This window comes from Otolemur garnettii, unplaced genomic scaffold (assembly GCF_000181295.1).
Source record: "Otolemur garnettii isolate 467f Iridium unplaced genomic scaffold, OtoGar3 scaffold00001, whole genome shotgun sequence".
In the NCBI taxonomy this organism is placed as follows: Eukaryota; Metazoa; Chordata; class Mammalia; order Primates; family Galagidae; genus Otolemur; species Otolemur garnettii.
The window spans coordinates 29873697-29898388 of NW_003852396.1; the positions used below are offsets into that span (position 1 = coordinate 29873697).

Sequence of the window (24692 nt, forward strand, 5' to 3'; positions counted from 1 at the left end):
AAAAAAAAAAAAGAAAGGTTTGTGCATAACTTTCATGATATCTGCCACCACAGATGAGCAAAAAACTCCACACATAATCTACATGTGTGTGGGCTGCAGGTTGGATGCTCCTGCAAGGTATTGCATTGCCGTGGCCATATGGAAGTGGTAGTGGTAGTATGGAGACTACCATGAAGAAGGGACAGGGTTGGACCTTTCTCATCCTCAGACTAGAGGAATTTCTTCTAAGGGCTAAGGTTCTAGGAAGCAGAACTAATCAGAGAGTATCTTCATCTCTCAAATAAACTTCTTTCCACTTAAGGCTTTTCCTTCTTCATCATTTTCTGTCAGCTGGTTAGTCCTATCAGATAACTGTGGTGTGCTGACCCTTGCTAAATGTGGGAAAGAAAGGACAAAGATAGGATATGTGTCTTGGAAGGCATTGTAGTCCTTAGAACTTGGGCTCTAATCTCAAGGTGCTACTTACTGGCTATGTAATGTTAAGCAGATTACTCACTCTCAGAGTGTAAGTCTCCAGTAATTCATGGGATCAAATGAGATCATAAATGTCGAGTGCCTGGTGCACGTAGTAGACAGCTGAAGAAAGGTGAGCTCTTTGAACTCCATTATTCAAGAGCTTTGCAAGATGTGAAGAGCCAAGCATGCTGCTGTGCTCATTGACCCTGCATAGATAGCTCTTAGAGCAGCGGTTCCTGTCGTGACCCACAGGAACTGTATTAAAGGGCCGCGGCATTAGGAAGGTTGAGAACCACTGTCTTAGAGCATCTATGATTCTTAAAGCGCTCATTTGTGTACTTTTTTCTTTTTTTTTTTGAGACAGAGCCTCAAGCTATTGCCCTAGGTAGATAGAGGGCCGTGGCATCACAGCTCACAACAACTTCCAACTCCTGGGCTAAAGCAATTCTCCTGCCTCTGCCTCCCAAGTAGCTGGGACTACAGGTGCCCACCACGCCCAGCTGTTTTTTGGTTGTAGCCATCATTGTTATTTGGTGGGCCTGGCCTGGATTTGAAACCACCAGCTCAGGTGTATGTGGCTGGCGCCTTAGCTGCTTGAGCCACAGGCACCAGGCCTCTAGAGTCTATTCTTTACTAAAAGGCTTGTAGGATTCTGGAGCTTGGCTGTGATGCCTCAAGTGCCAACCCTATTAGGAGAATTTTGAACCACTTCTCTAACTGTTGTAGGGAGACAAACTTCCTGGCAACTAGCCAACTGCCCAGGGGCCCGGTGCAGCTGCCTAGAGTCCTGCTATGGGGCCAGTAGGTGGCGCCTATCACCCTTTTCCACACCCCAGCAAAGGTCCCTTGACTCCCAGGCCGCTGCTGACTCCCAGAGATATGTATATAGCTTTGGGCACAGGTACCCTAGGAGCCCTAGGCCACCTCCTCCTCTTTACTGCCTTGTATTGTTGAATTTTTGTGTTTTGTGTAGTCCCAGCCATGGCACACACTGCCTGGGAAATCAGAAATGTTGCCATAGGGGATCTCAGGAGATCACCTGGGAAATCTTGCTTTCTGGCACTCTCTGCTTCCAGGAAGTCATCCTTATGACTCTCTTGCTATAACCTGCACTCACAAGGCACCTTCCTCCAGTAAATGTTTGCATTGTAGTTGTTTGCCTGGTGTATAGCTGTCCACTGAATGTCTTTTTTTTTTTTTTTTGAGACAGAGCCTCAAGCTGTCCCCCTGGGTAGAGTGCCGTGGCATTACAGCTCACAGCAACCTCCAACTCCTGGGCTCAAGAGAGTCTCCTGCCTCCACCTCCCAAGTAGCTAGGACCACAGGCGCCCGCCACAACGCCTGGCTATTTTTTGGTTGCAGCCGTCATTGTTGTTTGGCGAGTCCGGGCTGGGGATTCGAACCTGCCACCTTAGGTGTACATGGCTGGCACCTTAGCCGGTTGAGCTATAAGCGCCGAGCCCCACTGAATGTCTTGAAGGCAAGAAACTCATTTAAGCACCCTCTGCTCAGAGTCCTCCGAGGCTCAGCAGCTAGGGCACTAGCCACATATACTGGAGCGGCAGGTTTGAACCCAGCCTGGGCTTGCCAAACAACAATGACAACACAACCTGTAGTCCCAGCTACTTGGGAAGCTGAGGCAAGAGAATCGCTTATGCCCAAGAGTTTGAGGTTGCTGTGAGTTGTGATGCCACGGCACTTTACCGAGGGCGACATACTGAAATTCTATCTCAAAACAAAAAACAAAAAAAACCAGCTCTCAGGAAGAGTTTATGGAATGAATAAGCCCTACCTCAAAAATTGTTATCCAAATTGAAGGGTATTCTATAAAATATCCTTACTCTACAAAATATGTCAATAGCATGAAAATTAAAGAAAGGCTGAGGAACTATTCTCGATGAAACTGAAGACACATGAAGTGTTTGATCCTGATATTGATCCTTGCTTGCGTCTGGATCACAGGGGGAAAACTGCTATAAAGGATATTGAGATAATTGAAGAAATTTGAGTATGGGCTGTATATTAGATAAAAATAGTATATCAATGTTAAATATTTTAAATTGATCATCATTGGTTAGTGGTTCTGTAAGAGAGTGTTCTTATACTAGGAAATACATGCTGAAGTATTTGGGGGTAGAAGAGTGTAATGCCTGAAATGAATTCTCATGTGGTCTAGGAAAAACACAAAGAAGGCATGAGAAAGCAAACGAAGCAAAATGTAAAGTGGAGTAAGAGTAAAGGATATACAAGGGGGGGGTTTGGTGCTATTTTTATTTTATTTTATTTTATTTTTTGAGACAAGAGTCTTACTTTGTCCCCCTGGGTAGAGTGCCATGGCATCACAACTCACAGCAACTTCAAACTCTTGGGCTCAAGTGATTCTCTTGCCTTAGTCTCCCGAGTAGCTGGGACTAGAGGCACACAACATCTGGCTATTTTTTTTAGAGACAGGGTCTCGCTCTTGTTCAGGCTGGTCTTGAACCCATGAGCTCAGACAGTCCACCCTCCTCGACTTCCCAGAGTGCTAGAGCCACCGTTTCCGGACCTTGTGCTATTTTTATAACTGTTCTATAAATTTTAAGTTGTTTCAAAGTAAAAAGTTAAATATAATAATAATTTATGTACTTTAATCGTTGCCAAGTTTCTTTGAGAGATGGGACAAGGAATGGTCCCAGCATTGGGCTTTGTTCAGTTGATCCACCAACTCATTGAGACTGTGATTCATTTCCACTGTGTGCCTTTGAACAAATAGAACAATTGTTATAGTAGCAGCTAATATTCAAAAAATGTGAGTGCTTGTACATACATTATTTCTTTTGGCCATCTCGGTACCCTTGTTAGGTAGGTCTAGCAGCCTGATAGTAAGATGACTGAGTTCAGAGAGGTTAGTGTGAACTGTCCATAGTCACACAACCTGGAAGAGACAGAACAGACTCATAACGGGTCAGTCTTTTCCAAAGGGGATGCTTTCTGAACCTTCATATCTGTATATGTGAAAAAAAGGTTTGGACTAATTGATTAGTGGGTGCCTCACAGCCCACCCTCTTCCCTCTGGAGTTCCCCAGGCTGGATGGGTCATCTCCGTGGAAATAAGAACATCTGGAGATAGTCCTAGAGGAAAGGTCCCCAGCTGAGCTTTGGAAAAGGGTGCTCAATTCAAGTAGCAAATGTAAAACATGAGGATGAGGCCTTGTATTGGTGAAGTTAGAGCACCAAGACCCCCACTGCATTCTACTGACTCAGGCTGGGGTCTCAGGACAGCCTTTGCTCCCTTGCCTTGCCCCTCCCAGCCCTGGATGGCAGGGTAGATAAGGCACAGATGGAGGCTGCCTGGGGATTCTAGCCTCAGGCGCCTTGCCTCAGCTCAGACAGCAGGGCCTGGTGCTGTTATTACTGTAAACAGGGCCTTCTGTGAGGCTCCAGCCAGGGCCCTGTTGCCCAGATAGCAATCATGATTGGGTCTGCATGGCTCACTGCTTCCAGGCTTCTGATGCAGGTGGGACAGGGCTGCCTACCCTTCAGCCCCTCCCCAGCTGCAGCTGAAGGCTGGTTCATGCAAAGGATCCGGAAATCAGTTGGAACAATGCATGATTGTAGTTCAGTGGTCGCTTTGTATTGATTGGTCATAAAGAAAGAAGAAGTGGTACCTCCCCTCCCCTTAGTGGAAGAGCTAGTTAGTCAGAATAACTTACAACTGCCCCCCTCCTACAGCTAAGGAGTTTTCATTTCTTTGAAAGTCTTGCAGAATGCCATGTCTGTTAGAAATCTGCTTCTCAGTTTTCATTTTGATGCTGCACATATTTAGAATTTTAAGATTTTGGGCTGTGCTTGTGACTCAAGGAGTAGGGCGCCGGCCCCATATACCAGAGGCGGTGGGTTCAAACCCAGCGCCCACCAAAAACTGCAATAAATAAATAAATAAATAAATAAAATAATAATAAATAGAATTTGAAGATTTTTTGGAGTTGGTAGGGACTTGAGAAACAATTTCATTGTTTGCACAGAAAAATAAGGCCCACAGATAAGGTGTGTCTTATCACACACCAACATACCAATAGGGTCATGACTGGAATCCATGACCCCTAACACCTCAGGCCTGTGTTCTCAGCCATGAGACTGAGAAGATGCACTCATACCTTCCCACATATGCACCAGAGCCTAAGTTCTTTGAAAAAGGCATACAATTATGAAATGGGTGACTTCCAACACCAGGCAGAAGTATTGAGGAGAGATCAGTTTAGGTAAGTTCCATGGACATTCATTTGTTCCGACTTTGAGCCCTCTGGTGTGCCAGATGTGATGGCAGGCACCTGGAGTGAAGAGATGAAGACAGGTCCTCATTTCTAGAGGGGCATACTCCCTCCTAGGGTAGTTAGACACATGGACAGTGTGATGACTGTGTTGTATGAGCATAGGGGACTGTGGTGGCATCAAGAGCATAAAGGAAAAAAGCATAGGATCATTTTTTTCTTTTCTTTTCTTTTTTTTTTTTTTGAGACAGAGCCTCAAGCTATTCCCGTGGGTAGAGTGCCATGGCATCACAGCTCACAGCAACCTCCAACTCCTGGGCTCAAGCGAGTCTCCTGCCTCTGCCTCCTAAGTAGCTGGGACCACAGGCGCCAGCCACAACGCCTGGCTATTTTTGGTTGCAGCTATCATTGTTGTTTGGCGGGCCCGGGCTGAATTTGAACCTGCCACCTTAGGTGTATGTGGCTGGCGCCTTAGCCACTTGAGCCACAGGCACCGAGCCAGGATCATTTTTTTCTAAAAAAGTTAAGGAAGTTTTATTTTTTTAAAAGGAGTAATAACACCAGGTGTAGTGGCTCATGCCTGTAATCCTAGCACTCTGGGAGGCCTAGGCAGGTGGATTGCTTAAGCTCAGGAATTTGAGACCAGCCTGAGCAAGAATGAGACCCTGTCTCTGCTAAAAATAGAAAAAAACAGCTGAATGTTGTGGTGGGCACCTGTAGTCCCAGCTACTCAAGAAGCTGAGGCCAGAGGATGGCTTAAGCCCAAGAGTTTGAGATTGCTGTGACCTATAATGACAGCACAGCGCTCTACAGAGGGTGACAAAGTGAGACACTGTCTCAAACAAAAAATGGAGGGGGGGGGATCATTCTATTATGATGATAATAGTATGATCCCTGTCATGAAAACAAGAAAACTTCAAACAATGCAAAAAGCATTCACAGCAGAAAGTTTGACCACCTCATCTCCCTTCCCCACTCAGTGGTAGAACTATTACCTCTTGGTCTTCAGCCTGCTGGACTCTCCTGGATCTCTGATGGTTAGAAGCAAACTGTGTTTTTCTCCTTTGATTCGTTCTTCTCCTGTGGTAGTCTTCAGCTCTTGGGCTAGGGAACCCTTCCTTTTTCTACCACTGCGCTGTTAGGCAATTTATTTATCTAACCACAGGTAATTTTGAGCACTTACTATGTTCCAAATTCTGTGTACACCCTTTATATATCTTCTTAGTTTACTCTGTCACTTCTTTCTTTATTTGTTTATTTTATTTATTTATTTATTTGCGATTTTTGACTGGGGCTGGGTTAGAACCCCCCATCTCCAGCATATGGGACTGGCGCCCTACTCCTTGAGCCACAGACGCTGCCCCTACTGTGTCACTTCTTTAAATAGGGCAAACATTAGTTGAAAAATGGTAAGAATAAAAGAGGCTTTTCAGTTTGAACAATGCTTTATTGCCTACCAAGTATTTTTAACATATTTTGTCTGATTGTCTCTTAACAGCACCCCTCTGTGACATATATAAGGAAGGTTGGTGGGGTCCTCTCCATTTTTTAACAGATGTGAAAATAGGCCCAGAGAGCAAGAGCTGCCTTAGATGAGGGAACCAGTTAAGATTCAGAAAAACTAAATCATTCATCCACATATCCTCACCCAGTAAATGGCAGAGCCTGAATTTGAACCAGGACCTTTCCTGATCATTTATTTCCCCACTCTACTGCCTGAAAGTTGTGTAAGAGCTGGGGTTCAACTGGGGTCTTCTAATGTGGTCTCCTCTGTGTCTGCTACCCTGCGCCATCCCCACTTGGGATCACCCACCATTACCATGCCAAGCAGGAGACCTAGTTCATTAGGGAAAGGCCTTCTACAAGTCTGGATGAGCCCAGAAAGGCCTGCCATGCCCACCCCACCTCCTCAGCCCCCAGACACAGGCTGCTGTGCTCCTTGTAGCAGGCTGCATTAAGCATTCTACTCATCATCTCAGGGATGATGGAATCCTAACCTTTTCAGAGATACGTACTCTGTCACAAGCATTGCTCTTTTTAAAAGAGATTAATTCACTTGCTGCATTTTGTCCATTGGTGAAAATCACAGGGGAGAGCAGGGGTGGCTTTCTAAGGCCTCAAAGGCCCTTTCAACTGCTCTTAGCAGGCAGCCACAGCACCGCTCCTGCCCCCAGCTGGCCCAGGACTTTGAAATGACTGCCCCCCACTGGGCATTCACTTGCAAAGCAACACAATGAAATGGAGAAGACTTGGTTTGGAAATCCTAACTTTCTGGGCTGCTCTGCACAGAGGGAAGCAGGGGAGGAGCCCACCCAGTTTTGAAAGAGGAAATGGTGGTAGTTTGATTGCCTGTCGCGAGGTTAGCACTGGTCCTTGATACACCAGGTGTCATCACTCCTACAGAGTTCTACCATGGGGCATCTCTTTTAAAATCTTTACAAGCACTTTGCCTAAGAGGGATTAATATCCCCCATTTCACAGGTGGCAAGTGACAGAGCCAGAGTCTGAACACCAGCCTTTGGACTCCAGGGTTATTTATTTATGTATTTATTTAATTACACTTCAGCCCCAAGATACTGCAAAGAATAATGCTCCATCAGGAAGCTGAGCAGGGATGAAAAGCTGGAGATTTACTGAAGAACACCAAGATTTGCCTCCTGTGAATGACCGCTCAGATCTGTAGAGCCCTTTCCTTCATATTTCAGTGCCACCCTCTCTGAACTCCTGAAAAGCTGGAAGGGATTATGATCCACAGTGGACCTGTGAAGAAACTAAAGCTTAAGACATCATATCTCTTCATAAGACACCATGTGCCTTCTTTAGGGTGTTAGAATAGGATGTGGCAGGCTCTGCACCTATAGCTCAGCGGCTAGGGTACCAGCCACATACACTGGAGGCTGGGCCTGCCAAACAGCAATGACAACTACAACCAAAAAATAGCCGGGCACCTGTAGTCCCAGCTACTTGGGAAGCTGAGGCAAGAGAATGAGGTTGAGAATAAGCCCAAGAGTTTGAGGGTTGCTATGAGCTGTGATGCCACTGGCACTCTACCGAGGGCAACAAAGTAAGACTCTGTCTCAAAAAAAAAAAAAATAGAATAGGATGTGGCAGAATGGGACCTAGAACCCAGGGCTCCCCACTCTATCCCATGTCTGTTCATTGAAACAATAGCAAGTTTAGCTATTAGCAAAATAGTCTTTCTCTTATTTATTTATTTATTTATTTTTGAGACAGAACCTCAAGCTGTCACCCTGGGTAGAGTGCTGTAGCATCACAGTGCACAGCAACCTCCAACTCCTGGGCTCAAGAGAGTCTCCTGCCTCTGCCTCCCAAGTAGCTGGGACCACAGGCGCCTGCCACAATACCCGGCTATTTTTTGGTTGCAGCCGTCATTGTTTGGCGGGCCCGGGCTGGATTTGAACCCACCACCTTAGGTGTATGTGGCTGGCGCCTTAGCCACTTGAGCCACAGGCGCTGAGCCAACAGTCTTTCTCTTAAAAGAAAACCTTGCAATGTACAGAAGAGAAAACCCCAAAGTACAACAGGTGTATAGTAAGTAGCTCAAAATTGTTGATCACAGACGTGCAAATTAAAACAATAATGTGGGCTCGGCGCCTATGGCTCAAGTGGCTAAGGCACCAACCACATACACCTAAGGTGGTGAGTTCAAATCCGGCCCAGGCCACCAAACAACAATGACGGCTGCAACCAAAAATAAAAAAAAAATAGCCGGGCATTGTGGCGGGCGCCTGTGATCCCAGCTACTTGGGAGGCTGAGGCAAGAGACTCACTTGAGCCCAGGAGTTGGAGATTGCTGTGAGCTGTGATGCCACAGCACTCTACCCAGGGGGACAGCTTGAGGTTCTGTCTCAAAAACAAAACAAAACAAAATAATAATGTGATATCCCTTTACACCCACTAGTGATTAGGAACCTGGTTATTGCCAAATGTTGGCAGGCAGAGGGGTCTGATGGAGCAGCTCTCTAGGAGAGGACTGTGGCACTATTCAGTCAAGCATGTGCATACCCTAGGACTCAGTGAGCTTAGTACATGCCCTTGGGAAATGCTCACATAGATCCAAAAGGGAACATGAAGGAGGATGTTCCTTGAGAATTGTTTTTGGTAGTTGAGAGATATTGGGCTACCTGGGCAGGTATTCCTGGAGGGCAAAGAGAAAAATATGGTAGATACCTGCCACAGGGAATTATATGGCAATTAAAAACAAGGAGTTATTGTATACTTAGTAATATGAGCATACATATATATATGTATATCAGTTAAAAACAAGGAGTTATTGTATACTTAGCAATATGAGCATATTTTAAAACAGAATCATCTATGAATAAAGTAGTAAACAGGATTTTTTTTTTTTTTTTGAGACAGAGTCTTACTTTGTCACCCTCAGTAGAGTGCCATGGTGTCACAGCTCATAGCAACCTTAAACTCTTGGGCTTAAGCAATTCTCTTGCCTCAGCCTCGCAAGTAGCTGGGACGACAGACGCCTGCCACAATGCTCAACTATTTTGTGGTTGTAATTGTCATTGTTGTTTAGCAGGCCAGGGCCAGCTCTGGTGTATGTGACTGGCGCCATAACCACTGAGTTACAGGTGCTGAACCAGTAAATGGGATTTTAAAAATACACACACACACACAAATATAAAAACGGGAAGAAGAAGGGAGGAAAGAGAAAAGAATCCTGCCTGGCTTAGATTCTAGAAAGTAAGAACCTCTCTTCCTTGAGTGCCCCAGAAGGGGTCAGGCATAGCAGATATGTGTACATTTTTGCTGAATAAATGAACAAAGGAGTGCCTAGAGGCAGCTTAGCACTCCAGCACTGAATTACCATGGCCATTCTGTGTGACCACATCTTAGAATCCCTTGGTATTGGCCAACCTGCCCCTGCCAGCTTGGAAGCAGAATAGTTTGTTCCATCAAAATGATTGAAATAGGGGTGGTGCCTATGGCTAAGGGATTAGGACACTGGTCCCATATACCAAGGGTGGCATGTTCGAACCCGGCCCCAGCTAAAATTGCAACAACAAAAAATAAAATAAAATAAAAAACTAAAAAAAAATAATTGAAATAAAATAGGTAGCAGGCAGAAACCATCCTGTTTTGAATACCTGCTATAAAAAGCCAGGCATTGGGCTGGGTCCTGCAAATTATTATCTTTGTTTTATAGGTGAGAAAATCAAGAATTAGAGAGTTGATCTGCTTACAGTTATATGGCTGGAACTGAATTTGAATCCGAGTCTAAGTTATTCCAAAGCCCTTTGTCTTCTCTCCTCTCTTCTCTCTTCTCCCTCTCCTCTCCCTCTCCTCTTCTCTTTTTTTGAGTCTGAGTCAGTAAAGTGCTGTGGTGTCACAGCTCACAGCAACCTCAGATTCTTGGGCTGCACCTGGCACGACACCCAGCTATTTTTTAGAGACAAGGTCTCACTCTGGCTTAGACTGGTCTTGAACTTGTGAGCTCAGGCAATCCACCTGCCTTGGCCTCCCAAAGTCCTAGGGCACAGCTCCCGGCATTTGTCTTTTTCTTTTTATTATACTGCACTCAGCCTTCAAGGGACAGGAAATATCTCAACCTTCTTTCTTCGGCCTGACCTCTGGAATAGTGCTGCTTTGAGTTTTTAGAGTTTTGGGGGCATAGGCAGGGAAACATGGATCATTGATTCACTGGAGGCAGGAGGTATTCTGGTGGCACTGAGTTTCTTCTGGCTACATGCCCTGTGTTCTCATTTCTCTGCCCAAGCTTAAGCTTCTATCCCTGGGTCTGTATAGCAGTCTAGGTTCCCTTACCTAGACTGGTTCCCTTATCCCCATTTTGTGTTTTTCGCCTTTTCAACTTCAGCTTGCTTAAGCTATCTAGGCTAATTTTATAATTCCTTTTGCTCCACATCCTTGAATGACAACTCATACTGTCTTTGCTGAGAGGCTAAGGAATGGCAAGTAAGTTTTCTCTCTGTTGCCAGACTCCGTAGATGAATGGTGGCTGATTAGAACCTGTGATTCTGAGGCTCTTTCAAAGGCTTTCTAAAAAATTGCTGCTGGAAGAGATTCATGGTATCTGTCCTAGACATGGGAGTGTGGGGCAGTAGTACGCATGCCAGAGATCTGTCAACTTTTAGCTAATTTTTTATCCAAGTGTCCATTACTGATTTCATGGGGGTTGTGAACCCTGGATATTATATGCAAAAAAAGTTTTGAGATATGTGAGCTCCAATGCACTTTTCCAGAGAGAAATTCAATCACACTCTCAAAATTTGAGCATTCAAAAAAGATTACTCTGCCTTGACCTCTGAGTCTGGCATTTGAGGCCCTGTATTGGCCATGCATACCTCAGCAGTTGTCTGTTCCTCTGTTGCGAACTGTCACCCAGATGGATCTGCTTGATGGTCTCTGAATGTTCCTTTCCTGCTTCACAATCATATCCTGTTTCTTTTGCCTTGACTGGCACATACTTTCTTCCACTTCTCAAATTCTTCCTGTTTCTTCAAGACACAGCTCAAGTCTGTTCCCTCGGAAGCCTGAGTTTCTAGTCTTTCTGGACTGAGGACCAGAAAAATGAGGCCGATCTCCTCAGAATCACAGTTAGGGTCACAATTCTAGACTCATAATTCTTAGAACCATGTGTTTTCTTTGTATCACATAGCCTGGTAAATGAGAAGGTTTTGTAACGTACATTAAGAAGTACGTTCTGGTGGCGCCTATGCCTCAGTGGGTTGGGTGCCGTCCCCATATACCGAAGGTGGCGGGTTCAAACCTGGCCCTGGCCAAACTGCAACAAAAAAAATAGCTGGGCATTGTGGCAGGCACCTGTAGTCCCAGATACTCGGAAGGCTGAGGCAAGACAGTCGCCTAAGCCCAGGAGCTGGAGGTTGTTGTGAGCTGTGACAGCACAGCACTCTACCAAGGATGACAAAGTGAGACTCTGTCTCCACAAAAAAAAAAAAAAAAAAGAAAAAAGAAAAAGGGTTCTTAGCCTCTTTAATATTCTTGGTCATAGAAAATTGTTTCTGCATAAAAGAAGGTTAACATTGTACGTAGCAAGAGGCTCCAGAATTTTACCAGAAGAAATCCTACAAAGGAGAGGTTAGAGATGAAAGTTTCCTGATCTCCTTGCTCAACATCCTCTGGTCACTGAGACTGGGTCAGGTTCCTTTGTGCCCTACAACCTGTGTTCGTAACTGTCATGGAACGTGTAGTTCTGTGCTTGGTGGTTTGTCTCTCTCTCAGACTTTGACAGTGCCTTTGGCAGTTAGAGAGACACATCAATTAGTACGTTCTCGTCATCCTCCCAAGCCCTAATTAACTTCTTACTTCAGCAAATAGAGATTTTATTTGGCTTGGCCCATAAGAGGATTTACTACAGATCGTGACACAGAATGGTGTGAGGACTCAAACTCAAGCCTTTGGACTCTGCCCAGTGTCTGTTCACCTAGAACCCAGTAAAAAGTAGCTTCCTGGTTCCCCAAAGCTCCTCTGCCCTTTCCTCATAAGGAGGTCCTGCTTAGCTGGCAAATCACACTCAGCTTTTGGTCTCCCTGTTTCCTGGCACTATTGTCTTTGATTTCATGCTGTTCTGAATCCTCCCTCCACTAAATTGTGTGCTTCCCTAGAATGAATCCCATGTCTTTTCCGCACACCCATCCTGAGTCTAACACAGGAGCAAGCACATGGCATATTGATTTGCTGAAATCAATTTAGTCTTTGTCTTTCACATTACCGGAAGCCATGTTCTGTTTAGAGCAGTGGTTCTCAACCTTCCTAATGCCTCCTAGTGCCACGCCCCTTTAATACAGTTCCTTACGTTGTGGTGACCCCCAACCATAAAATTATTTTCATTGCTACTTCATAACTGTAATTTTGCTACTGTTATGAATCGTTATGTAAATATGTGATATGCAGGATATATTTTCATTGTTACAAAGGGGTCGCAACCCACAGGTTGAGAACCGCTGGTCTAGAGGCAGGATGGTGAGTTCAGAAGGACCCCAGCTTTAGAGTTACTATCAACTTGGGTTCCAGTCACTGCACCACCTGTCACTTAACTAGCTGTGTGAGGTTAAGGAAGTCATTTCTCCTCACTGAGCCTATTAGTACATCCATGGAAAGAGGAGATTACTGCCATGTCCTTAGGTGGTATAAAAGTAAATGGACACACAAATGTAAAATACTTAGGGCAGCTCCTGCTTGTAGAAGGTACTTAGTAAAAATTGGTTCTGTTTACTCACTTTCTATCTACCCCACATTGTAGAGGGCCCCTATCCCTGGGGCCCAGAATTCAGACTTTTAGAGGTCTGTGTTAAACTCTATGTTTGTTAATGTATTTAGCAACAATTGCATTCTTACTGTGTGTTAGGCACTGGCATATAGGTTGAGTTAGGGTCCATGTGGACTCTTCTAGGAACTTAACCGATTTTTTTTTAATGTTATTTCCATCTTTCCTTGGCTTAAAGAATTTCCAGTTTCTAAACAGCCACAATACAGGAATGTAATCATTTTATAAACTGAGAACTACCTAGATAAGATGTGTCATTAGGCATTCTGTACAAGGCATTAGGAAATTAAGGAGGAAAGAGAGATCTGTGGACTGGATGAGTCAAGGAGGGAGAGAGTTCCTAAGCCAGGATTGTATCACCTAGCATGAGAGGAGGATTCAAATAGGCAAAGAGGCAGGAAAAGAGCATTCTCAACCAAGGGAATGGGAGTATAAGGATATTACGATAAGGAGAGCCTGTTTCCTCAGAAGTCATCAAGATGCAGATGGATTTAAGGGAAGAAGAGCAATAGGGGAAGCCTTGGGTTGGGGGAAGCTAATGGAGGAACTGAGATTCAGGATTTAGTTTTCAAAGGCCTCTATTTTCAGACTCATCCACCTGTCTGTTGACTATGTCTTTTCTTCTGTGGTTATTGCTATTCATATGTTCATGATAAGCCATACATTCAAAATATTCCTCTCTTTTTAGGCTGTTATCAGAAGGTGCAGATGTCAATGCAAGGCACAGACTTGGCTGGACAGCACTCATGGTGGCAGCCATCAGCCGAAATGACAGGTGAGAGATCTTCCTCCATACAGGGCTCCCTGAGCAGATCTCTGCAGACTATGTTCCTGAATGTTCTTTCAGACTTGCCTTCCCTCTAGCTGTCTTCTCCAGAGGCAGGAGGTTGTATTGGATTACACCTGGTGCTTTGGACTGGTTAGGAGATGTGCAGAAGAAAGGTCGGCTGGTAGACTTAGCTATACTTCTCCTTTATAGTGAACTTGATCTTGGTCACCCAGTTTTCTTATTTGCCTTCTTTCGCTTCATCCACTTAATTCTTTTTTTTTTTTTAGAGACAGAGCCTCACGCTGTCACCCTTGGTAGAGTGCCGTGGCATCACAGCTCACAGCAACCTCCAACTCCTGGGCTCAAGCAATTCTCCTGCCTCTTTTTGAGACAGAGCCTCACGCTGTCACCCTTGGTAGAGTGCCGTGGCATCACAGCTCACAGCAACCTCCAACTCCTGGGCTCAAGCAAGTCTCCTGCCTCTGCCTCACAAGTAGCTGGGACCGCCACAACGCCTGGCTATTTTTTTTTTTTTCCGGTTGCAGCTGTCATTGTTGTTTGGTGGCCCAGGCTGGATTCAAACCCACCAACTTAGTGTATGTGGTTGGTGCCTTAGCCACTTGAGCCACAGGTGCCGAGCCCACTTAATTCTTTAAAAGGAAAAATTGATATAAATAGGCATTGTGGTTGAGAGACCCAGAATCCAGTTCTGGTTCTGAGCCTTAATTGAATTTCAGAACTCCATGGAGACCCTAGTTCTTCATCAGAAATTACTATGAACATTTAGTAAATATTTGCTCTGAGCCCGGCCCTATGCTAGTGTTTGGAGAATCCAATACCTTGGGGAGCTCATAGTCCAATGTGAAAAATAAATGCAGGTGAAAAGACACAACATAGTGTAATCAATGATGTCAGAGCAGTATGTACAGGTTATTATTGCAGCAGAGGGTGTGAGAGGACTTAGTCTAGCAGCAGAGTAAATTCTCTTCATATTCTTTTGAGACTCAGGTAAGATAACATATATGCTACAGGTTATAAATCGTGAGTTGTTATTCCCTAGGCTCCCATTAGACCTCTTTATACACAAATATACATGTGTTTATTCTACACCACTAATACACCACCCCACCCACCAGTCTTCCTCCCTAGCTTGCAGGTGTTTCTATCTGCAAGTAATAGCAATGCTAAAGGAGGAGCTGTGTTCCCTTCTTTTTTTTTTTTTTTTTTTTTTTTTTTTTGAGACAGAGCCTCAAGCTGTCACCCTGGGTAGAGTGCCATGGCATCACAGCTCACAGCAACCTCTAACTCCCGGGCTTAAGTGATTCTCTTGCCTCAGCCTCCCCAAGTAGCTGGGACTACAGGCACCTGCCACAACACCCAGCTATTTTTTGGTTATAGTTGTTTGGCAGGCCCAGGCTGGATTCGAACCCACTAGCTCTGGTGTATGTAGCTGGTGCCTTAGCCGCTTGAGCGACAGGCGCCAGCCTGTGTTCCCTTCTATGTGTAGTAATTTCAACGTTGAGATTGAATAGGAAACAACATTATACTGAGTACTGTCAATTAGTGATCAGACAGCTAGTAGATGTGCTTTTGGGGACACTTCTCTCTGAATCTAATGGATTGTTGGTTTAACTGCTCTTGTGCGTTAGCAGGACCATTAGCAAATCAGTGATGCTTGCTGAGCAAAGTGAAATTGTTGGCTTGTATTTACTTAGGTTCCTAGGACTAAGGAAGCATCCATTTTATGTCCTCCTTTTCCTTTCCAGTATCCAGGGAGAACAAGATTTTATTGAAAATGACATACCCTTAGTTTGGATTTATTTATTCACATTACACAAATTTCTTTGGCCCCTGCTATTTGCTAGGTACAGTACTATGTATTTGAAATAACATCAATGATAGACAAAGATTCCTCCCCACATACAGCTTAGTACTAAACTAATGCTGGTCCCTGTGTAGAGACAGGCATGGGCAAATAATGAACAACAAGTATAATGGATAAATAAACTGTATATTAGAAGATCAGAAGTACCCTGGACAAAAGGAAAAGTAGAACTTATTAAAAAGGGAGTACCAGGAATACATTGGTCAGGGCAAGTAGGCCTCATTGGTAGAGTGCCCTGTGAATAATCTGAAAGGATTATCATGTCCATACAAGCACAATCTGCCAAAAAGTTTCTCCTTATTAAAAATGTGCTGGCTGGGCACAGTAGCTCATGCCTGTAATCCTAGCACTCTGGGAGGCTGAGGCAGGTGGAGAGTTTGAGCTCACAAGTTCGAGACCAGCCTGACCAAAAGCAAGATCCCGTCTCTACTAAAAATACAAAAACTGAGGCAAGAGGATTGCTTGAGCCTAAGTTAGAGGTTGCTATGAGCTATGACACCACGACAACTGTACCCAGGGTGACAGCTTGAGACTCTGTCTTAAAAAAAAAAAAAGTGCTGATTCTCATATAATCAATTACCAACCTTCCTGAAATCATATTGGCCAGGCCTGAAATGCCAGCACCTTTGAACTGGATTTGGATGACAGGAAGATAAAGGGGCAGCACCCCTTAATTCAAAGCTGAAAGCAGATAACCTTCTTCTTTAGGGTGTTAGCAGTCCAAGAGCTTAAGAGAGACATTCCAGAGTAGCCAAATCATTTTGCCTGTAGGTGCCTGCTTAATGTATTAAGACCTTAAGGATATAGATTATAAAACAGTCTCTATCCTTAATAAGCTTTTCATGTTGTTGTTGAGACAGAGTCTCACTATGTTGCCCTTGGTAGAGTGTCATGGCATCACAGCTCACAGCAACCTCAAACTCTTGGTCTTAAGTGATTCTCTTGCCTCAGCCTCCCAAGTAGCTAGGACTATAGGCGCCTGCCACAACGCCCAGCTATTTTTTGGTTGTAGTTGTCATTGTTGTTTGGCAGGCCTGGGATAGGTTTGAACCCGCCAACTTTGGTGTATGTGTCTGGCGCCCTAGCTGCTGAGCTGCAGGCACCGAGCCAGTCCTTAATAAGCTTAATTGTCATATGTATTTGTTATTTTATTTAGTTTTGAATAGGAAATAACAAAACTATAGTGCTAAATTTGAAAAATATGCACAGGAATTTAATTTATAATTTATTTGTGGTAACTTAAATTAAAATACGAATATAAATATACCCAGGAAAGTTAAAACTAGATCAAGATCAGAAACCATATTGGTTAAAGAAAAGATAATTATATCAGGATAGAACCAGAGGATTTCTTCTCTGAAAATAGGTTTATTATTTTTAAAAAATAATATAGAGGAGAAAGTAAATCATCTGAATTCCCTCTATCTAGAGATTGATCATTGTATGTATATGCATTTATAATTTTACATCAATGGGACCATGCTGTAGTTACTGTAAATTAGGTAATTAGTAAAATTGAGTATTAATTTAGATTGAAGCTTTCTGATGAGCAAGGTATAAAAAGAATACAGAAAGTTTTGTTTCTTCAGGAGAGAAAAACTTTGTCCTGCATCCCTTTGTATTATCATTACATGCATCCACCAAACATGTTTAAAAACTATACTGTGCGTGCTGGGCTATGGGGGGATTCAGAGAATAAGCAGTCACAGCTTTTGGCTTAAAAAGCTAACTTGAACTGCTAACATCAAGGACTTGAGTATTATGTTGGGACTTTGTCTTCAGTAGCCGTTCTGCCGAAGCCTCACCAACTTTCTACTGGGACTGCCCCTTTGCCAGCCCTAGTAACAGCTTGAGTGTAGTATTGACGCAAAGAGCAGTCTGCCCCCTTCTCCACACTGAGCCCTCTGTAAGCCTCATGCCACAAGGCACTTGTTTAGCCTGAGTCTGGGTGTCTCTATGTTGCACTCTGACCCAGCCTAGCTGAAGGCTAAGCCACAGGGTCCCAGGATGATCACTGTGACTTAGCATAGCCTTCACCAGCTCGTGCAAATATACACAGCTTTCAGCTAAATTCAATTAGTTTTTCTTTAAGAAGGGAAAGAAATCCAATTTTACCAAACATGGACAGACGGTGGAAGGCACTTTGATGTTACAACCTCTCAGTGATGCTTTACTTAGTCACAAGTTCATAAGCAAGAAGGCTTAATTACTTGGGAAAACACAGGATTAAAACTGAACACAATGGCTGAGTATCCGCTCTCGGGCGACTTGATTCGAACCCATGCACCCAGTTCGTGTGTGGTGCAAACTTTGATGTGTACTATGACAAGCTGAAAGTCATGACCTCCTCAGGGAAGCTCCTTCAGATGGCATTTGCAGGATGTGTAGGCGGAGAGGCAGGGCCTGCCAGGCCTGTTTGCTCAACTTTGATGTCCAAGGAGCCACAGGCCCTACTATTTGCTCTTTCACTGAGGGATGGATTGGGAGCCTCCTACCTTTCCCAGTGGACAATGGCCAGCAATGGACTGTGACGACTGTTGACCATTCCAGCAGCCTGGTGGACCAGAACAGGGCTTTGAGAGGTGCAGAGCCTGGGGGGTCAAAAGCTGTTTATAGCACAGTCATTTCTCCAGATGTAGCTTTTCTTAAAGCCCTAAGTTGTTGGGTGCTTGTAATGGAGATGGAAATAGTTTCATGAATTTTAGCAGGTACCAAGTGCTGCTTGGTATTCTGCTAAATGACACTAAGGTAGTTGTAAATTGAAAGTTTAAGTCTTTTCTATGCCTTTAATTAAGGTATATATAATTAAGGTATATGAACAGAGGATAGTGGTTTGGAAGAAAAGCAGTATGATTTAGATCCTTATAATTTCTTAAAACAGATGCTGTCAAAACACATGTCTGGTAAAGGAATAATATCTAGAGCATACGACGAACTCATACAAATCAGTGATAGTCAATCCAAAAAAAGGAGATGGGTGGTAAATGAGCATATGAAAAGATACTCAACATTGTTAGTCATTAGGGAAATGCAAAATAAAATCACAGCGAGCTACCACTTCAACACTTACACAATAATTAAAATTTAGAAAAACTAACAATGCCAAGTGCTGGCAAGAATACAGAACAATTGTCATATGTTGCTGATAGGAACACATGATGGTATGGGCATGTGGGAAAACACTTTGGCGGTTCTTATAAAGGTTAATTTAAGCATATGGCTCGGCACCTACAGTGGTTACAGTGCCAGCCACATGCACTGAGGCTGGCGGGTTCAAACCCAGCCTGGGCCAGCTAAACAATGATAACAACTGCAACAACAAAAACAAAGAAATAGCTGAGCGTTGTGGTGGGCACCTATAGTCCCAGCTACTTGGGAAGCTGAGGCAAGAGAATCACTTAAGCCCAAGAGTTTGAGGTTACTGTGAGCTGTGACGTCACGGTACTCTACTGAAGGTGACATAGTAAGACTCTGTCTCAATAAATAAATAAATAAATAAATAAATGTTAAGCATACTTTTATTATACAAGCCAGTGTTAGCACCTCCTAGGTATTGGTCCAAGAAAAATAAAAACATGCATCTGCATAATGACCTGTATGCAAATATTTACAGCAGCTTTATCCATAATCACCCCAAACTGGAAATAACCCAAGTATCCATCAACTGATAATGGATAAATTGTGGTACATCCATACAGTTAAAAAAAAAAGAAACTTAGAGGAAAAAAATAGAAAAAGAATGAACTGCTCATACATGCAGGATAAATCTCAAAAGCCTTATGCTAAGTTGAAGCCAACACAAAAAGCTACCTATTATATAATTCCATTTATATGACATTCTGGAAAAGACAACCTACTCTAGGAACAGATTAGTGGTTTCCAGGGTTTGGGAGGAGGAGGAGGACATAAAGAAACTTTGGGGGTGATGGAAATATTCTATATCTTAATTATGGCAGTGGTTACATGACTGCACATAGTCACTAAAACTCATCCAATTATATACCTTACAAAGGATGCTTTTTACTGTGTGTAAACAATACTTCAATAAACTGACTTTTAAAAACTTTAAGAAAATGGCTGGGTACAGGTAGCTCAAGTGGCTAGAGTGCCAGTCACATATACCGGAGCTGTTGGGTTCAAATCTAGCCCTGGCCTGCCAAACAACAATGACAACTATGACCAAAAATAGCTGGGCGTTGTGGCTGGTGCCTCTAGTCCCAGCTACTTGGGAGCCTGAAGCAAGAGAATCACTTAAGCCCAAGAGTTAGAGGTTGGTGTGAGCTGTGACACCACAGGGCTCTACCACAGGGCTCTACCCAGGGCGACAGCTTAAGAGTCTGTCTCAAAAAAAGAAAAGTTTAAGAAAACGATCATTCCTTATTAATGGTAACCAGTGGCAGGCATATTGAGAATTCACTTTTGTGGGTCAAAATTAATTCATGTTATTAATGGTCACCTGGAATATTTTGAATTTTTGTTGTTGGAATCTCACATTAGAGTACTATTATATTCTGATTGTTATTTGGGAGTGAAGATTTGTGAATTCTCACCATTAGTGTTGCCATGAAGTATAATTACTAATGAATCATAATGAATTCAGTTTATGAGTAGTGTACAGTAGACTTATACTACATATAAATTCACAAAGTATATGATTCTTCATTCCAGCAAAGAAAAAGTTCAGGTGCAAGACTGGGAGTTTGCCTTTTCCAGACTGCTCTTGGGCTCTTTATCCCTGGTTTCCAATGCAAGATCACCTATATAGTGAGGTCATTGTGGTGCTTCAGGAACCAAAGATGTAGAAAATGGGGGGAGCTTGTGGGGGTACATTTACACTTGAATGTACTTGGGCATTTTTTTTTTTTTTAGATGGAGCCTTAAGCTATCCCCCTGGGTAGAGTGCAGTGGCATCACGCTCACAGCAACCTCCAACTCCTGGGCTCAAGTGAGTCTCCTGCCTCAGCCTCCCAAGCAGTTGGGACCACAGGTGCCCGCCACAACGCCTGGCCATTTTTTGGTTGCAGCCATCATTGTTGTTTGGCGGCCCGGGCTGGGGATTCGAACCCACCACCTTAGGTGTATGTGGCTGGCACCTTAGCTGCTTGAGCCACAGGCGCCGAGTCTGTACTTGGACATTTTGGTAGCTTTTGCAAGCCCCTGCCTCAGAGAAGGTGAGAACTCCAAAGCAGAGCAGGAAGCACCAGCAGTACTGTTTGAAATTCCCCACCAGAGTCTCCCTCCCTCCTTCTGCCTTTTCTCCCCAAGTGCATTTCATCAGCATCGGAAGGACTGGTTCCCGGCACTGCCTTCCCTGCTTGGCCAGGGTCCCTGAGGAACTGAGCTAATGAGTAGATAACACGCATTTGCCAAGGCCTTCCTGGATGTGGTACCTGGGCTTTGTTAATTTTAAAGTGCTGCTATCCTTGGCTGAAGACCATTTAATTCCCTCTCATAGCAGTCATTTATTTTTAGCATTTGCTTATTTTCCCTCCACCTTACTAAAGGGGAGAGTGTGTATTAAACCCTGTTTTTGAGAAACCAATAGCCCAAGCCAAACCGCTGTCCTGCAGGAGAGGTTTATAGGCTTTTCTTTGTGGACCACCACAGCTCCACAGGTGTTCTTAGAGCAAAGAGCCAATGCTGCTTTTATAGCTAGACTACTAGCAGCCTCTCGGGGAATCTCTCATTTCTTGTTGGCTGATAGAGCAGATAGAGCACTCCTGTACCTGTCCTTGAATGTAGGTTTAGGGAGCCTGACCACAAAGAAGTCTATCCTTCCTTAAGGTATAGAGCTCCATCCCAGGGTCCTTAGCCTATTCTTGGTCCGGCTTGTGCTGCAGAGTGGTGTTTCCTTCTCCCCAGGGAGTCTGGGCTTTGTGCTATATGATCTCTGGACTGTAGTGATGATGATGGCGTTAGTTGATGAGGTGCTTTCTGTGTGTGAGGCTCATGTCAGGCCTTTCCCATGTTAGCTGTAATTCTCAGGGCAATCCTAAAAGGGAGGGGATTATTATCCCGATTTTACAGATGTGGAAAAGTAAACTCAGAGATGCACAAGGAGCCAAGATTTGAAGTCAGGTTTTTCTGAACCCCAAACTCTTGTTCTTTCCACTGGTCTATACTGCTTATAGAGGGAAGAGACAAGGAGTAAGGCCATGGGATAGACCAAGGGATGCTGAGAACACTAGCGGTCAAGTCAGCTCAGTTAGGTTTCTTGATGAGTCACTATGTGCTGAGTCTTTTTTTTTTTTGAGACAGAGTCTCACTGTGTCACCCTGGGTAGAGTGCTGTGGCATCACAGCTCACAGCAACCTCGAACTCTTGGGCTTAAGCGATTCTCTTGCCTCAACCTCCCAAGTAGCTAGGACTACAGGTACCCGCCATAATGCCCAGCTTTTTTTTTTTCTATAAATATTATGGGAGTACAAATGTTTTTGGTTATATTGATTGCCTTTGTAATGCTTGAGTCAGGGCTATAAGTGTGCCCATCAAACAATGTCTGTTCATTTTATGATTTTGCCTATTCCCTCCTCCCCTCTCCCTGCTTGATTTCCAGTGAGTTTTATTTCTCTCTGTGTACGTGTGTGCCCATAGGTTAGCTCCAATTTAATAGTTAGTATATATGATGTTTCTTTTTCCATTCTTTAGATACTTCACTTAGGATAATGGTCTCCACTTCCATCCAAATTGTTGCAAAATGCAGTAATTCATCCTTTTATGTCTGAGTAATATTCCATGGTGTATGTGTACATATACCACTTTTTTTTCATATACCACATTTTTTAAATCTACTCATGAATTGATAGGTACTTGGGTTAATTCCACATCTTTGCAATTGTGAATTGTACTGCAATAAACATTTAAGTGCATGTGTCTGTTTGATAAAATGACTTCCTTTGGGTAAATACCCAGTAGTGGGATTGCTGGATTGCTGGATCAAAAGGTTAGGTCTACTTTTAGTTCTCTAAGAAATCTTCATATTTTCCATAGAGGTTGTATTAATTTGTAGTCCCACCAACAATGTATAAAAATGTTCTTTTCTTTCTGCATCCATGCCAGCATTTATCATTTTTGGACTTTTTAAAAATAAAAGCCTTTCTAAATTGGTGGGGCGTTGTGGCAGGCACCTGTAGTTACAGCTACTCAGGAGGCTGAGGCAAGGGGATCATTGCTTGAGCCCAAGAGTTTGAGGTTGCTGTGAGTCAGGACACCACAGCATGCTATCTGGGGCACAGAGTGAGACTTTTTCTCAAAAATAAATAAATAAATACCGCTCTAACTGGGGTAAGGTGGTATCTCATTGGGGTTTTTTGTTTGTTTGTTTGTGAGCATCACAGCTCACAGCAACCTCCAACTCCTGGGCTTAAGCAATTCTCTTGCCTCTATCTCCCAAGTAGCTGGGATTACAGGCGCCTACCACAACGCCTGCCTATTTTTTGATTGTAGTTGCCATTGTTGTTTGGCAGGCCTGGGCTGGATTCGAACCTGCCAGCTTTGATGTATGTGGCTGGCGCCTTAGTCGGTTGAGCTACAGGCACCGAGCCCTCATTGGGGTTTTAATTCGCATTTCCCTGATGAGTAGTGATGCTGGGCATTTTTTCATATTTTTATTAGCAATCTGTTTCTCTTCTTTAGAAAAGCTTCTGTTCATGTCTTTTGCCCACTTTTTAAAATGGAGTTGTTCGGTTTTTTTCTTGCTGATTTGCTTGAAATCTTTATAGATTCTGGTGATTAGCCCTTTATTGGATGAATAGCTTGCAGATATTTTCTTACATTCTGTAGGTTGTCTATTTGCTGTGTGATTTCCTTAGCTGTGCAGAGTTTTAATCAGGTCCAATTTATTTATTTTTGTTGTTGCTATATTTGTCATTGGCGGTCTTAGTTATAAATTCTTTTTTTTTTCTTTGAGACAGAATCTCACTATGTCACCATAGGTAGAGTGCCATTGCATCACAGCTCACAGCAACCTCAAATTCTTGGGCTTAAGCAATTCTCTTGCCTTGGCCTCCCAAGTACCTGGGACTACAGGTACCTGGCCATGCCTGGCTACTATTTTTTTGTTGTCGTTGTAGTAGTCATTGGTTTTTGGCAGGCCTGGGCTGCGTTTGAACTCCGCCAGCCCTGGTGTATGTGGCCAGCACCCTAGCTGCTGAGTTATAGGCATCAAGCCAGATTCTTTGCCTAGATCGATATCTGGAATAGTTTTTCCTACATTTTCTTCTAGAATTCTTTTTTTTTTTTTTTTGAGACAGGGTTTCATTTTGACACCCTCGGTAGAGTGCCAGGGCATCACAGCTCACAGAAACCTCAAACTCTTGGGCTCAAGCGATTCTCTTGCCTCAGCCTCCCAAGTAGCTGGGGCTACAGGCACCTGCAACAACACCTGGCTATTTTTAGAGATAGGTTCTCACTCTGGCTCACGATGGTCTTGAACTCCTGAGCTTAGTCAGTCTACCCACCTCATCCTCCCAGAGTGCTAGGATTACAGGGGTAAGTCACCACGCCCACATTTAAGTCTTTTATCCATCTCAAATTAATTTTTGTGAATGGTAAGAAATACGGATCCTGTTTCGTTTTGCATGTGGCTATCCAATTTTTCCAGCACCATTAATTGAATAGAAATTATTTTCCTTAGTGTATATTTTCTGCTTTGTCAAAGATCAGTTGGGTATATGTGGATGATTTTATATCTGGATTTTCTGTTCTATGCTGTTGGTCTGTGTCTCTGTTTTTGTACCAATACCGTGCTGTTTTGCCCAGTAGTATAGTTTAAAAACTGGCATTATGATTTGTTCTTTTTGCTTAAGATTGCTTTGGCTATTCAGGCTCTTTTCTAATTCTAAGTAAAGCAGAGAATTATTTTTTGTAAATCTGTGAAATATGACATTGGTTTTTTGATGGAGTTTGTGCATTGAATTGAATCTATAAATCACTTTGGGTAGTGTGAACATTTTAACAATGTCAGTTCTACCAATCCACTAACATGGTATGTTTTTATTTTTTTATTTTATTTTATTTTATTTTTTTGAGACAGAGCCTCAAGCTGTCCCC

The 24692-nt window shown here is 43.5% G+C and overlaps 1 protein-coding gene across 2 annotated transcripts in view; it reads left to right on the forward strand.

Annotated features, from left to right (window-relative positions):
- Window positions 1–24692, forward strand: part of CLPB (ClpB homolog, mitochondrial AAA ATPase chaperonin) — a 164203-nt gene that overhangs the window by 20187 nt on the left and 119324 nt on the right. For both annotated transcript variants that reach the window (XM_003780927.3, XM_003780926.3), the window contains exon 3: window positions 13676–13762. In XM_003780927.3, coding sequence (XP_003780975.1) covers window positions 13676–13762 — 87 coding nt within the window. The remainder of the gene's footprint in view (window positions 1–13675; window positions 13763–24692) is intronic.